At 40.1% G+C, this 16,715-nt stretch overlaps 1 protein-coding gene across 2 annotated transcripts in view; it reads left to right on the top strand.

Annotated features, from left to right (window-relative positions):
- LOC124149860 (cardioacceleratory peptide receptor-like) overlaps positions 1–16,715 on the top strand; it is a 112,396-nt gene that overhangs the window by 70,667 nt on the left and 25,014 nt on the right. Inside the window, exon 7 of one of the 2 annotated variants that reach the window (XM_048382532.1) lies at positions 6,802–6,949. In XM_048382532.1, the coding sequence (XP_048238489.1) occupies positions 6,802–6,949 (148 nt within the window). The remainder of the gene's footprint in view (positions 1–6,801; positions 6,950–16,715) is intronic. The other variant, XM_048382533.1, reaches the window with a different exon arrangement.

Raw genomic sequence — 16,715 nt, 5'->3', positions numbered from 1 at the left:
ACCATCATGGATATGTTTTATACAGAAGCAACAGAGCAATCCGGTTCAAATGTTTCTCATTTGATTGTCTGGTCCAGGCTCGATTATTCATAGGTCGTTGTCAAATAGCTGTAATATTGTTGATTGGGGCGTGAAAAAACACACACAATTTGACAATTCAGATTCAAGACAGTTAGTGAGTACTGATCAGTTTCAGCCAGATCTTATTTTGAGTAATTTTATGTTGGATTATCATACACATTCTCCTATCTGTCCTTCGTGAATCGATCTTTCTGTAATATAGGATACGCGATGCCTCCCAGACATATAATCCTTCCGAGATCTCAGCTTGTTAGCCATTTCCTAATTATCACGTCTGATTACAATGGACGCTCATGCAAAGACCATTTCATGACAACATTGTTGCTTTTTATATTCCTATTCATATGGGACGAAGTATCCTCTTTGTCCTCTTATCATCGGATGTATTAAGTATTAAATTTCACTGAAAGCACTCAGTACAAACAGACAGTCTTGGGCAATATGGTACACCTTCAGGCCCGAGAGAACAAAACATGTTGTGAGTCCCTTTTTCGTCAGCTTTAATTATCTCTCCTCTCGGACGCCTTCGGGCATTTCCGTTTCAGCTCGGCCCAAGCCGAGTGACATTAACGGAAAAGCTCGAGGTAACATCATGATCATTTCCCAACATCTTCTTGAACTACATATTGTGCAATATGTGTGATCAGGTAATTCATAATAATTTCGGTTTTCTCTTAAAACATTCAAAACGTTATATCTTTTATTTTTCATCTTTTTTATATATTAAAACCTTTGCTAAAGGAAACTGAATTCCGGTATAAAACCTAACGAGGGACGAATAAAACACATGTACCCCAAGTGATACAGCTACAACGGAGTTGTCTTAGCCACATGTTTCAATCTGCCTTTGTAAAATAATAAAACAGATTCTTCTTCGTGGCGGGGTATAAGGAATTTATTTTTCCGCTCAGATATGTTTTCCCTCCCAGGTGGGATACATACTATTTTAGCAAGATCAATTGAACCAATAAGATTTCATGTTTCGGACTTGGGGGTATGATAAATGATATTGATGCCATTATCGAGGTTCTGTCGAAACGTTCAGAAGCTTTGTTATCAGACTTTCATCATCTTTTTGTAAATCCATTCCTATTGCCATGTAATTGTCCTTAGGCTAATTGTACATAAATTATTAAACTTTAAAATAATTTCAAATGAAATGTGTACATTTCGCGTTTTCTTTTTAAAACCAGCCCGAGTCGATGTTTACTTTCTTTTGATCAGCAGTTTAGGTTGCTAACATATTAATTTATCAAGCATTATATACATGTTATCAGGCATTATATTTGCACTATCTAGGTGGTAACGAAATTGACCAAATGTGGATATCATTATCAAAAGGGCGCTAATTGCGCGTCCATCTAAAGAATGCCGGTGAAAGAATATTTAAAATGTTCAAAAAAACTATAAATGACCCTATTATTCGTTACAAGGACAGTATTCGCAGCATCGTTCATAATGTCAAATAAAATAATGAAAATACATTTTTTGAAAATCTCTAATAGTCTTGCGGTTAACGCCCGATGGCCACACGATTGTATTTGTTATAATTCAAGAAACATTACTTTCATATCAAATTTTAGTGGCCTGCTTGTCCCGAACACCTGTGAATCGAGTGAACAAGGGTTCAGTGAAGGTTCAAGCGCGTATTGCAACAGTTCAGCTTTTAAACGGAACGACTGCCTGGCTGTCAGCCAAGTGATACTGAAGATTCAGACACTGGTTTACTGTACATCTCCTGAAAGAACTTAACATTTGAACCGGGGGAACGGGTGGCCCTGTCGTCTAAGGCGCCGCGATTCGTTGTGCAGAGTTGCGTCCCTTGGGCATGCCAGAAACGTATGATTGTGGGTTCGAATCCCGGTTTGCCCCGATTATGTTTCTAGGTTTGTCAGCACCATACCCGTGCTCGTGGGTTTGACCGAAGTGGAAAACGTCTAAGACCTGCATCACTTCGGGCTTTCCTCCAACATTAAGCTGACACGCCGCGATATAACTGGAATACTGTTAAAAGCAGCGTGAAACCCAGCTCACTCACTCACTCAATCACTCACTAACATTTAAACAACTTTTTGACAGATCTAACGGGAGAACTATTCATGAAATCCGCTTCAACAGTCCCCCTTTAAATGTCTCGAAAGTTTCTTAAGTGGGATAAGTATATATTCGTTTATCCTTTTCTCACACGTTTTACATTTTTTAAGTCCCGTGAAGATTCCGGATTAGAATAGGCCTTCGGTAACCTAGGCTTTAATGGTGGTCCGATCGCTGACTGGGTCATCGTATGGTATCCCAATTGTATAGATCGATGCTCATGATGTCAATCACTGGATTGCCTTATCCAGACTCGATTATGTACAGACCGTCTTCACATACCTGAAATATTGTTGAGTGCGGCGTTAAGTTTTTAAACAATATGTTCGGTTGGTTTGCAGATGTTTGGGTCACGATAATAGAATATGTGTTTCATGATTCAGATATTGTTGATGTTTATTTTGTTATAATATGAATAAGATAATTTGTGCTTCAGAAAATAACGGCCTTAACCACTATGCTAGCGTGTTCTTTACACCGTCGATTACATCATGTGTGTTTTGGTCTGACGCGACCTGGTTGTACGATATTGCTAATTAGACTATGACCTTTAACTTACAGCCAACGCCTCGGGCAGTCCCTCTGAAAACAAGGCCTTGAAAGGCCAGGCCTAAGCGAAAAGTACTCTCGAGTGTTTGCACTGCACATTTTTGCGACATCCGTGCCGATTTCTGGTGCCGTAACTGAGTCTCTGAAATCGTAATGGCATTTGCTGGGTCAGTTAATGTTATTTGCCACTAGGTCTCGCGAGATTGCAGCATCTCTAGTCAATAACTACTCTGCCATTCTTGGATAGATATGATTCATCTTTATGTACACAACGATTGGAATTAATAGTGGAGAAATATTAGGATAACTAAACGTTGAGAATTGTCCATTTTCTTTATGTCTGTGTACCTCTTTACAAATATGATTGGTATAATTGTTATGCAAAGTTCTTAAGTGGAATCAAAGACTTTAGTACCAGAAACAGCGTGGAGCATAAAATGAGTTAAAGGAAGCTTTGTTTTTGTGTGTATAATACAATCAAGTTTCCAAACATCCATTCATTTTCATATATTTCACGCTGCTATCCTAAAAGTGATTTGACGTTGGTTGTTTAGTGGATTTAAATCATATCAACGGTTTCGTTATGGATGTTTAAAGAACAGCAGAAATTTAAAGCACTGAAAACAACATGTAAATATTCCAATGTTTTTAAATGGAAATGTGCAAGTTCAATTTTAATTAAGTTATCCGAATATTATAATATTAAGTTATATTACGTTATCCGAATATTATTTATTAAATTCATAACAAATAATGATCAGTCATTGTCAGTATTAGAGCTGTGTTGGAGCACTGTTGTGAATATGTTTTATACATAAACAATGGAACAATGCTTATCGAATCTTTCTCTTGCTCGGACACAGCGATTTCCGCTAGCATGCTTAACAAGTTTTCTCACCACATTCCAACAACTTCCATAACAAATTTAAAGGAAAAGTATTTTATCTTTGCTATGTCTGAACAGTGACACCAACGTTTATAGTTCCATTACAAAGTATGTATATATATTGAGAATGTACATGAGGAAACAAACACCATGTTAGTTCCTAGTTTCTTTAACTTTGTTTGTTTTTGTGTTGTTTAACGTCACACTCAGCAATATTACAGCTTTATGACGGCGGTCTGTAAATAATCGTGTCTGGACCAGACAAGTGATATCATGAGCATCGGGATAAATTGGGATAAAATGTCATGCAGAAACCAAGTCAGCGGGCCTGATCACCCAATCCCGTTAGTCGCCTCTTACGACCAGCATGGTCACCTTTCCCAGCAAACATGGGTTACGAACCAGGATCTTAACGGGTTCCTCCATTTAACTTGCTAAGATTGTATAAAGGTCAGAAGCTCTGGCAAAACGCAAATAAAAAAATCCGACTACAAAAACAGTAACTAACACATTTGAATTCAATTATTCCCATCCTACTTTTTCTGCTGTGTAGTTTATCAGTTTTATCTCGGGCGGGTTCGTTTTTTTATGTTTCTTCTTTTTTGAAAATATCTTACACTTATCACGAATCGCGTCAATAACTAAAAGAAAAGGTTAAATGGTGCCTGCCATTCGGTAAAAAGACAATTTTATTAGTCTCTGAAGAGGAATTATTGCATTTGCAATTTATTGTATTGTACTCAATTATGAGGGAAGGTGGTATCATGTCAACGTTTCCTCACAAAACAACTCAGGTCGATATATAATGTATGTCATAGGAAGCCATCAATATATCAGCAGAATTAAGTCGTCAAAACAAGAGTTGTAAGGAAAGTATTTCCTATAAACTGACCTCCTTTTCGATCGATCCTGACAGAGAGATACCTAAACATCATTTGGTGCGCCAATGTAATTACCTTTCCTTGTTAGCAGTTGTCTGACAAGCAGTATGCCAAAATCGATACGACTTTCCAGTCAATTGATCCTAACCCTAAGATTACGGATTTCATTCAAAACTAGTTTTTCAGACTGATTTGGGCCAACAGTGCTGGCTTACTTTTCACATTTGAGGGCCTGGGCCACGTAAAAGTGTGCAAAATTGACTGAAGACTGTTATGCTACCAAAGATGGTGGCAAATTGGAGCCGCGATTTGATAACCCTCGCTGTAATCTTGAAATCCCTTCCTTATTTGTTGAGAATTTTGCCAATTATTCCAATATTTTCGCACGGAATACCAACAGGGGTGCCAGTTAGGTGCCAATTTCCTATCTACTTTGTGTCTTCACACTTCAGGACACCAGATTCCTGGACGTTTGCTCTGTTGAAAGCGTGCAAAAACATCTTTCCTTTTCAGTATTCTGTCTGGTGGGCGATATTCAAGCATTTTCTGTGAATCGTAGAAAGTCGATTAATTCCTTTATTTATACACCAACGTAATTAAATCATTTACTTAAATAGAAACGTAAATAGAATTATAATTTCTTTTGAGTTGAACATCCCTTATTCTCTTCTGAGGCGTAGTTTTTCGGGGATAACAATAGGACAGGGTGTAAATCAATTACAGCTGATTGCTTTTCATTTTTCCTATTGTAAAAAATAAATGGATTGCTATTGAAAGATTAATCTGCACTGATGCAGCAAAATTTATTTTTACGCTAAAGGGATTGTCAATCTTTCTAGTAGCTTATGCTCTGATCTTAAAAATATTCATGAAAACATAAATACTTTATTAAGATGTAATGTTTCTTCCTGAATAATGATAGCATGGTAAAATTTGATTTTTTAGAAAAGGATTTAATTTCTTAGCTGTCATAATGTAGCACTTGCTTATGGCTCAGGGTTGGGTCTATGTTTTTCTTTAAATGTAATGGGCACATTACTGGTCGTAATTTTATATCCACCCTTACCTTGGGGGTTACGGAAAATAGATACAGAAAAATGCACGTACCAATTTTGATCGCCTTTCTTATCACCGATTAATAATGTGTTTATTTGGAAATAAGAATCGTTTTAAAAGTTCCTTGATCTTTACCATTCCAACGTTAATACTCCTTTGACTCCAACTTAACTACCCATTAACTTGAATGCCACGGGGCATTGTCTCATAGACATTCCCTTTTCCTCTGAGGCTACACGAATCATTACACTGAATATTTGTACGGATGATTCCATCGAGAGTGTATTTAATCGTATTTACAACTTGAATTCTTATTACTTAACATAGTCCAATCATGTTGCAAGTATCAAAATATTCAGGTGATCTGCAGAACATTATGTCTTTTATTGATATGTTTTAATCTTATTTGTCATTTTTGTTCATGCAACGTCGTAGTTGTCTTATCTCCTACATACATGCATCTTTGTTTACGATGTAAGCTAGGTCTGGGTGAGGGAACATGTACCTTCCTCTGTGGGGACTACCAACTATAATACGTGTCATAAAACAGTCTGTCTCGAGTCATCGGTATCTAGAGTATATACTTCCAATTTAATCACGCCATTTTATGAGATTGTTATGGGTACGGTAAGCGATCTTATTGCTGTCTATGGTATACATGGCGCTGGCTTGATGTATTAAATTATACTTTTGTAATAAGTGCCAATCCTCCAAGATATATGCTTCCCATCACCAAAGTACTTTCCCGAAACTATGAATGCTTTTAAGTGTGCAATCGTCCACATGATTATACAGATTAAATGTAGCCTTATTAAGCAATCGAATAGAGTGAGTGAGTGATTATTGCTTAACGCTTATCAGCAATTTTGCAGCTGTCTCGCGGTGACAATCGAATAGAGGATGACGGTTTGATAGTATATACTAAGTCTACATTGCAAGCTTTAATCTAGGACCAAACGCTTTTGTGGGCATCATTCTATGCGGTTTAAAGTTTCTGCACGATTATTTGCCAAGATAACGGTTATAAAGTGAAACCTCGTTAATCAGACATGCGACGTTTCTGGTCTCGATTAATGAATCATGGTTATTGTATAGGAGGAGGTTGTACTGACATCGTGAGCAAGTGTCCGGATAAACGGGTCCGCATTAAGGTTTCACTGTACTTCTACATCCAGGGTTTTTTCTCTGGTGTACAAAAGCAATCCTTCGATCTCATTGACGGATAATATAAAAGGATGTTCATATTCTTTTCAGCCGTACATCACGATAATTGCTATCGTCCTCTTCTTCATTCCTGCCGTCATCATCGCAGTGTGTTACATCATCATCGTCGTCATCATATGGACCAAAACAACACTACAAGTCTCAGCACCAAAAGGCAAGCACCGATATATTAAAAATGGTAAAAAAATTATTTTTTACCCTCATTACTCAATTACAGGCGACGAACACACAGAGGGGAGCACAAAGTACGTGATCTAGACTACCAGTTATCGGACTTTCATTTTTGTTGAAGACTCGGTGGCTGAGTGAGTTAGATCGCTGACTTTGTGCTGGCGATTAGATGCCTCACTCTGGCAGTGTTGGTTCGACTCCCGGATGGGACTCAACCCCCAAAAGTACTTTACTAAAAATGTGATCCAAAATAACATTTGTTATATTTAACCACTTTCTAAATGGCATTGTGTGTTCATAAACCATAAATACTTTGGCTTCTCGTGCATCCCTGGGAAGAACTGGCCGCGTGTCAATGCAATATATTTCAATCCACTGGCATGACACACTGTATGGCCAAATAAAGAGGCTGCGACATTTACGTGTGTGTCTCTTAGCCATGTACACTAAGAATACACATGTGGAACTTGACACAACGTTCCGTATTTTAATTTGTTTGTTGCAAACTTGGGTTGTATTCTCCTAAGGGAGCCGAAAATGAAAATCGAGTGCACACTGATCCATTGACCGGGGTAATAATGTCAGCGCTTCGAGCATGGACCTTGTATATGGAGTCTAGCGCAATATAAGTACACACATTATTGCTATTAAGTGTTCAAGGACTGTTGCTCTAGTGGTAGAGTACTCTGGTTAACGACTTAGGCAAACAATAAACACAATTATACAATTATCCTTAATTTACAAAAGTGCCACACCTATCATGAGCCGCAAGATCTGTTGAAGCAACTATATTGACTATTACATTTTCGCTCCTGGCGATTGGGAGCAGATAGGATAAAAGTTCTTCATGCTTGTCCCACGATATCACCTTAAAGATAATTAGGTGGTTACTACATCTTGGATACTTCTGAGGCTGTTGGTGCCTTTGGAAGACCAAATGACCAGCAATGGCCTGCAATAGCCAGACTGTTTTACTATGCATCGTACCCACTCGCTGTGGCGTCGCCTGACTAACCTACTATGCATCGTACTCACACGCTGTGGCTTGACCTGACTAACCTTCTATGTATCGTACCTTGACGCTGTGGCGTGGCCTGACTAACCTACTATGCATCGTACTCACACGCTGTGGCTTGACCTGACTACCCTACTATGTATCGTACCTTGACGCTGTGGCGTGGCCTGACTACCCTACTATGCATCGTACTCACACGCTGTGGCTTGACCTGACTACCCTACTATGTATCGTACCTTGACGCTGTGGCGTGGCCTGACTACCCTACTATGCATCGTACTCACACGCTGTGGCTTGGCCTGACTAACCTTCTATGCATCGTACCCAAAGGGTGTGGCGTGTCCAGATTGACCTACCATGCATCGTACCCACACGCTGTCGTCTGGCCAGACTGACCTACTATGCATCACACCTAGACGCTGTGGCGTGGCCTGTTTAACCTACTATGCATCGTACTCAGACGCTGTGGCGTGGCTAGACTGACCTACTGTGCATCGCACCTAGACGATCTTGCGTGGCCTTTTTGACCTACTATGCATAGTACCTAGACGCTGTGGCGTGGCCAGACTGACCACTATGCATCGCACCTAGACGCTGTCGCGTGGCCAGACTGACCTACTATGCATCGTACCCACACGCTGTGGCGTGGCCTGATTCACCTACTATGCGTCGCACCCAGACGGTGTGTCGTTGCCAGACTGACCTACTTTGCATCGTACTCACACGCTGTGGCGTGGCCTGTTTAACCTACTACGCATCCTACTCAGACGCTGTGGCATGGCTAGACTGACCTACTATGCATCGCACCTAGACGGTGTGGCGTGGCCAAACTGACCTACGATGCATCGTACTCAGACGATGTGGCGTGGCCAGACTGACCTACTATGCATCGTACCTTGGTGCTGTGGATTGGCCAGACTGACCTACTATGCATCGCACCTAGACGCTGTGGCGTGGCTAGACTGACCTACTATGCATCGCACCTAGACGCTGTGGCGTGGCCAGATTGACCTGCTATGCATCGGACCTAGACGCTGTGGCGTGGCCAAACTGATCTACTATGCATTATACCTAGACGCTGTGGCGTGGCCAGCCTGACCTACTATGCATCGTACTCACACGCTGTGGCGTGGCCGGTTTAACCTACTATGCATCGCACCTAGACGCTGTGGCGTGGCCAGACTGACCAACTATGCATCGTATCTTGACGCGGTGGCGTGGCCAGACTGACCTACTATGCATCGCACCTAGACGCTGTGGCGTGGCCAGATTGACCTGCTATGCATCGGACCTAGACGCTGTGGCGTGGCCAAACTGACCTACTATGCATTATACCTAGACGCTGTGGCGTGGCCAGCCTGACCTACTATGCATCGTACTCACACGCTGTGGCGTGGCCGGTTTAACCTACTATGCATCGCACCTAGACGCTGTGGCGTGGCCAGACTGACCAACTATGCATCGTATCTTGACGCGGTGGCGTGGCCAGACTGACCTACTATGCATCGCACCTAGACGCTGTGGCGTGGCCAGACTGACCTACTATGCATCGCACCTAAGACGCGGTGGCGTGGCCAGACTGACCAACTATGCATCGCACCCAGACGCTGCGGTGTGGCCAGATTAACCTGCTATGTATCGCACCCAGATGGTGTGGCGTGCTTCTGGCGATCACCGGATAGAGTATTTTAAAGCACGGTATACTTACTGACGTCATGAAGCTGCACGATCTATCACTTTTTTATATTTCACGTAAATCAGTCATGCAGCCTACACTATCACCAGTACATCCCCACGTGACCGTAGCGCTACGGTTGCCAATACGTCAACGTTCCATTATTGGTGTTTCCATGATGGTGACGCTGCGATCGTTTTTTTTATGTGGACGCTGAAGTAATGTTTTCCTTCAAGGGTAGCAGCGTCCCAGTCAAAACTATTATGGACTAGGCAAGGTATATTAAAACAGTTGATATATGTGCCACCCCAAAATAACGACTTTCAAAGTAGTCTCGGGGACGTCCAGAAGGCTGCTGTTTCCGGTTTGAATGTCGTCTAATGTCGTTGATAATGATTTCCGACAAGAATAGAGGTTTTTCTCAAGATTGTAACTTCTTTTGACTGAGACTTGACTGATGGTTCCACACATGTGCTAGTCAATCAGGAGGTCGATGCATGTCTTCTCCTGCAGTCCATGGATCTGATTTAGTGATAGCACTGGGTAGTATTTTTAAAAAAAGATGGTTAGAGATCTTGGATAAATAGGAACATAGAAGTCATTTGTTTTCATTACTCCTTCTCCTCCTCCTCCTTCTCAATTACATATTTTTTAATAAACAAGGTGAAACCTGAAAATGCAGATAACACACGAAGTCTAAATGTCACCAAACACGATATCCGGCAGCCGTTATGGGAAAAAATACTGCAACACAACACACGTTGACATTCATATGCACAGTGTTGTTCGCAGTATTAACCACTCTCACACAGATTGAAAGTGAAAAAAAAAACTGACATGAATTGTCCTACATTTCGATTTTTTCAAAGTGTTTGTTTCCATGTAAAAATCTATTTGGGAAGTTACAGCGCCCACAGATCTCCACGCACGTCTGCTGAAATCCCCGACTGTAAACACATTTTCTTTCAGTGATACTCAGAGCTGATCGAATCGTGTTTTTATCCAAAAAGCTTTTTCAAAAGCATTTAGAACTAAATCAATAATTGCAATAGGCGTACGGCGGATCAACAGGTGTTGTGAAGTTTTCAGAGATCAAAAGTTGGTTTTGATTTGGGGACAGTGTTGTTCTTACATGCGGTAGCCTAGCAAGCACACTGATCAATCGGGTAATGGGGGCTTTCATTTAGTTTTTCATCCTTGCTCCCACATGAGATATCATTCAATGACATTCTGTGAAGCATATTACATTCTTGATTATCCATTGGTGGAGCATTAGCATGAAGTCTCATGTTCAAGTCTAACTCGTGTTATTCTTGCTTAGACTACCTTTAACTAAAATATACTTTTTCCCGAATTTTAAGAACTGCATTGAAATAATTGTCACCATACCAAATTCTTTGCTTGGTGAGAATGTAATGGACTGCAGGGTCACATCGTTCCCCAATCTGGTGGCATAGCATACATGGTAAACTTACAATTTGAATTCACGTTTAAATTATGATGTCAAGAGAGGAACGCTAACGTCTTAGATTGAACGATTAACGAGAAGTATACTGGAAAAAATACGTTAGAAATCATGCCTATTTTGGGGGATATTTCTTAGTGAAGGCTGAGCACACACTTTCATGAAAACTATCCTAAAAAATATGAATGATCCCATACTTGTTTTGTTCAGTATATTCTGATGAACGCTGTTTCCAATTTATAGTCACAAAAGTTAGGGAACACAAGTTGCAATGATACTTATTTGTTATATGGCCGCAAAAGTTTGACTTTTTTATATTTGGAAGTAGTGATGATGATACGTTAAATTCTAACACACTCACTCAAAATAGTTGAGGTCAAACATAAATGAAAGTCAATTAATGTTTTCCACAAAGATGCATTTGACTGTACATTTAAAACAAAACGTTTTCTGGTATTTTGTTGATGTTGTATTTATTGATTTTACATTTGCGTTACTTACACTGATATACACTGGTTGTAATTCATTTTTTATAGTTTTGCTGTACGAATTTAGCTGAAACTTTCATAGATTGCATTTTATGATATTTTCGACTTAATCTCTTGGATATATATTGCTGCAATTCATACACGGTGATGGATACTATTTTCCGATCGCATTAAATGTCCACCGTTAAATCAAAGTTCATATCTGCCGTGAAGTATTATAGATATACCATGATTTGTTAGGGCGTATGAACTAAAACGAAATGTCGAATACGTGGTGTACAGCTGTAATATGGAATATGAACAACATTGGAAATGTTAACAGCGATAGAGCACAAATACAGCGAAATACCAACGCAGAACATGACCGTGTACATCTCGTATACGACAGGTGTGTGTCCGTACTTTGCTGTGCAATAATGTCCTTGATCAATTATTTGAAAAGATATACACCCGTTTTACAAAATCACCCTTATATTAAATGTGGAATTGGAAGAAACATTCAGTGGTAAATAGGAGTGTATGGCTTCATCGAATTATCGATGCATGATCACAATCATAGTTTCCCAATGGCAATATATCGACACGTTCATATATCAATATAAAAATAATTGAAAAAGCTTTATGTTAATTTTTTTTTTTCGTATTCGCTTTTTTGTATTTCGTAACAGCTACACCTTGTTTGAAGAGACACAGATATAGAGGCGGTTGGGTAGCCTAGTGGTTGAAGCGTTCGCTCGTCATGCTAAGGCCTGGGTTCGATTCCCAACATGGGTACAATGTGTGAAGCCCTTTTCTAATGTCCCTAGCCGTGATATGGCTGGAATATTGCTAAAATTGGCGTAAAACAATGCTCTCTCACATGAGCGAAATTTAGAAATTTAAGGTTTAGTTTAAGGACATACATGCATTATACGGTTCCTTTCGCCACGGGATCTGCATTCAGTAAGAAATAGACAAAACCTTTGAAAGTGCCAAGAAAGTAAACAGAGGTGTTTATATGAAAGGACACTGGACCCTATATATGTTTGGGCGTTGCATGTATAACAACACTCGTTTTCTTGCATTGATTTTCTACTCCGTGAACATGAGTCTCTACCCAAAGCTGAGGGTAGCCAGCAATGCGGATGTATTTGACCATGTCAGAAGTCCTCATTTGGAAAACTTAGTGTAAGAAAGGGAAAAGTTGCAATTCCAATGGGCCCAAAAGAACCCCTGTACTACCTCCTTTATATCAGACACATTCATAAATACGCTCTGTAACACCTAATCTGATGTATCTAGGACCTGACTGACGTTGAATTCAAGGAAATGAATGCTGCTACACAATATTTAAGATAGAAAGCAATAGTATTTTCCTTGAAAGTATTTCACGTCAACGCCAGAAAATAACCAACCTCGATAACTATAACGAAACAGAATTACTGGGCGTAAGTGTAGCAAAGTTGCGGTGGAAATGATATGGATAGATCCCTGGAAATAGGTGATGACACCAGGTTTTTCTCGAAAAGGGTAAGCATGTCCTGCCCTACAGGTTAGAAATGTCTTCAATACTTATCCCTAGGGGTACATTTGCAAAGGCTCCATGGGCTGTTTTTAGTTATTCCATCATTCTCGAGGTCACGTTGTTAAAGGAAGGGCATCCCCGGGCCGGATTAAATATCTCGTAGTTAGTCTAAGGTTCACCTTTGAAAAGGTTCTCACATGCTGATAATTACAGCGAAGCCGACTTGAATGCTATCACGATAAAGATGCGGCCAGTGTTTAATCTGGAATAGCAGCGCATTGCTAATTAAATTCTGTCTGCAATATGAAAGAAATGCTGTCAACTTGCAAGTAACATCCTGAGCGGCTTAAGTCTAACCTGTCGTCTCTATTTTTATGATGTCAACAGTTTATGTTCGGAAATAAGGATTTCGTATTGTGTTCTGATTGGTGTTCCCCCAAAGCATACAACACTACCTACATCATTACGAGCGTAAAACGCTACAAAAAGCATCCCAAAACATGTGTCTTATTTTCAAATTAGTTGGTATCCTCGAGTTACGGTCAACTGATGAGACATTAATGGAATACTTTTCAGAGAAGCATTAAACCAAAACCTGGTGTGATGTCACCAATGTTCTTTAGTACTGGGATAGTCAACTGAAGTTAAAGGTTCGCTCGTCACACCGAAAGTCTGTGTTCGATTCCCAGCATGCGTGAAGCCCCTTTCTATGTCCCCATGCCGTGATATTACTGGCATATTGCAACCGAAGGCGTCAGACGTTTCTATCACACTCACTCTAACGTTGAGTAACACACAAGACAAAACTTTAGTTTTCCAACAAAAACAATACAGGAAAAAACCAGACATATACGGTTTCCCGGAATCATCTTGTTAAGGAACATGTCGATGTTAAACTGAAAGACTAAAATAACGATGCTTTAGGAAAAGACAAGGATATAAGTTTGTTTCACTATTTTTTAATGCCGGTTCAGCCTTTGACTGATCTTATCCAAAACCTCTTTTAAGCGTGTCCATAGTAAATGCTACATACCAGGTTTTGTGATAAAAGCATTATTAAGTTTTCACAAAATCTAAGATTGCTTACTGAGACGTTAAACAAGATTTGCTTACTCACTATTATATCAATTATCTGTGTGTGGTTTGAAAGAGAAATGGCAACGACGATTTACAAATTCCGACAGAAGGTGAATCAGTCCTGTTTTAGGATAGTGCTTAATAAATTCTTACCCTATGGTAATGAATCTTTAAAAAGTAATATATTCAAAACGGTTCTGTTGAATAGTGACAACTTACTTAAAACATGCAGCACCACCACAACCACTATCCCTTTTTATGCTGCACGTCAAACGGAGAAACATTTAGATGACCCCATATGTCATCTCGGCCAGTATTGGATGTGGATTCACTAGTGTCACTAGTTCACATGACTATCACAGTACACAAAACAACCCGGCGGCGGTCGTGATACTTAAATAAATGTTGCTCGAATCGAATTTTGATGACATTTTGTGGTCAGTATTCACTACAAAAATATCCCCCGAAATACTCATGATCCCTAAATGTTTTGTTCAGTATAAAATTAATATTAATAAGAACGCTATTTAATTGGTGTAATGTTAATTTAATGTTGGAGAACTATGTGTGGAGGGATCAGTCGGTATGCGTTTTACAATAAAATCTTACAATATTACGACTCCATTGGCTGCTCAACTAATTATGTAAATACGGGAATAAGTAGAATGGACCAGAATGTCAGAGAAAATAGGAACATATGGAGGAAAAATTATAAATAGGAATGCACTCGGCATTCTGTTTCGCTTCCAAACGAAGACATCTGGTGAATACCTTCATAGCAACACCTTTAAGACGAGTTGTGCGATATACCAAGCCACAGTCTCTCCAATTGTTAATGACCTTTTCGTGTGACTCGCTTGTGAGATATTCATTGGGAACTTTGTCGAGTTAATTGCGGGTGATGCGGCTAGCGGTTGGCACAGAAGCTGGTTCTCATTTGACCGAGTCCGATGGCAGCACCATCTGATCCATGCAAACTTGTTTTGTCATGGGAATAGAAGCCTAGTGATGATATTGAATTAGATTAATGTTTATATTGGTCTCGTGCCTCGAATATTTTGGTAATGAAGCCATGATAATTTGCGATATAATGAAATGGCAGACCCAGCACTGGATGTTAACTCCAGAGGCAGAATTTACAGTCATTTCGACACGGCTTATTGTTTAAAGAGCCAAAGATGATTCGATTAACCACGGGTTATGAATTAGCAGGGTGTTTTGAAGTATGTATCGACGCACAAGGGCATCTTAACTATATCAGTAAGGGTTTGTTCTGGCTCTCGCAAGGTCGCTGAAAGCCACATAATCGATATTACAGTCTTGAAGATAGTGGTGCCACCATAAGCGTTGGTCACTGCAGTTGGGTGCTGAATTTATCTGTTGTCCGGAAGGAAAGATCAGATGGTATGATTCTTTGAAATAAAGAAACATACTTTAATGAGTAAACGTGGTGAGTTTGTTGTCTGTCATATGATGGTTCTGTTTGACCAGCAGTGTTACATTCCCAAGTTACGAAATCTGGCAGCAGGGGATACTTTCAATTGTTTCAGCGTTCAGCAGTCTATAGAATTTAGCTTAGCGCCTCTTTGATGTTGGAGGAAAGTCCTAAATGATGGACGTCGTAGGCGTCCACCACTTTGGTAGAAGTATTGACCCCGGGCATGGTGCTATCAGACCATAGTTCGCAGTCAAATCTGGAATTTGAACCCACTGTAATCGCACCATGGCACGAATAAGAGAGCCTAGAATTCTCAAAGGGTGTAGTAACATCATCAACAAGACATGGTTAACATGGTACAACTGTTGTCCAGTGGTTGCATAATGACTATTGTCCATGTTGTGTTCATAACCGCTGCAAAAGTGCTAAAAGTGGTTTAACCCACACCGACCCGTCTGTTGCTGCACTGTGGTGGTCAAACTATGTGTCCCAAATTTAATAGATCCGGGTTCTGGCGTTACAGAATGAATGGCAGAACCTTTCCGAATGGTTTCTTCTAGGCATTATTACGTTAGAGTCGGCGATGTCAAATCGTCACCACCGCTCGCGGATGTCATTCCTCCGCCGCCATGAGCGACACTGTCGTTTGACGTTAGGGCCAATGTAGGGAAGAAGCAGCAGTACTTTGCTTTTCCAAAACAAACATTTATACATGGCAACTTTATACTTTCACTCCATAAATGCCACAGTGATACGGAATATGCCAGGTACTGTCTGCATTGTTTCCCATAGCGTGGGCGCCCTTTTCCTCCGTCGACTCAATCAGAGAAAATATATGGCTGAGGGATTGTGCCATTATGGATACCTGTCTTTGAAAAGGACACCAATAACTTCAGTTGGTTTAATATCACGTTTGACATTACAAGGCAAAGGTGGATAGGGACATAGTTTTATCACTGTTAATACCACCTTAGCCATCACGTAAGCTGCACATGTATAAGTTCCCATCTCTCCTTTATAAAGCCTCGTAATATCATTTGGTATCTTCAGCTCCACATCTTATGCTTAGATGGATAAATCTTTGGCTTTTGTTCCGCGAAACACAAATTAC

The sequence above is a fragment of the Haliotis rufescens genome, unplaced genomic scaffold (assembly GCF_023055435.1).
Source record: "Haliotis rufescens isolate VD_foot unplaced genomic scaffold, xgHalRufe1.0.p SCAF_4, whole genome shotgun sequence".
In the NCBI taxonomy this organism is placed as follows: domain Eukaryota; kingdom Metazoa; phylum Mollusca; class Gastropoda; order Lepetellida; family Haliotidae; genus Haliotis; species Haliotis rufescens.
This window is presented reverse-complemented; position numbering and strand designations above follow the sequence as displayed.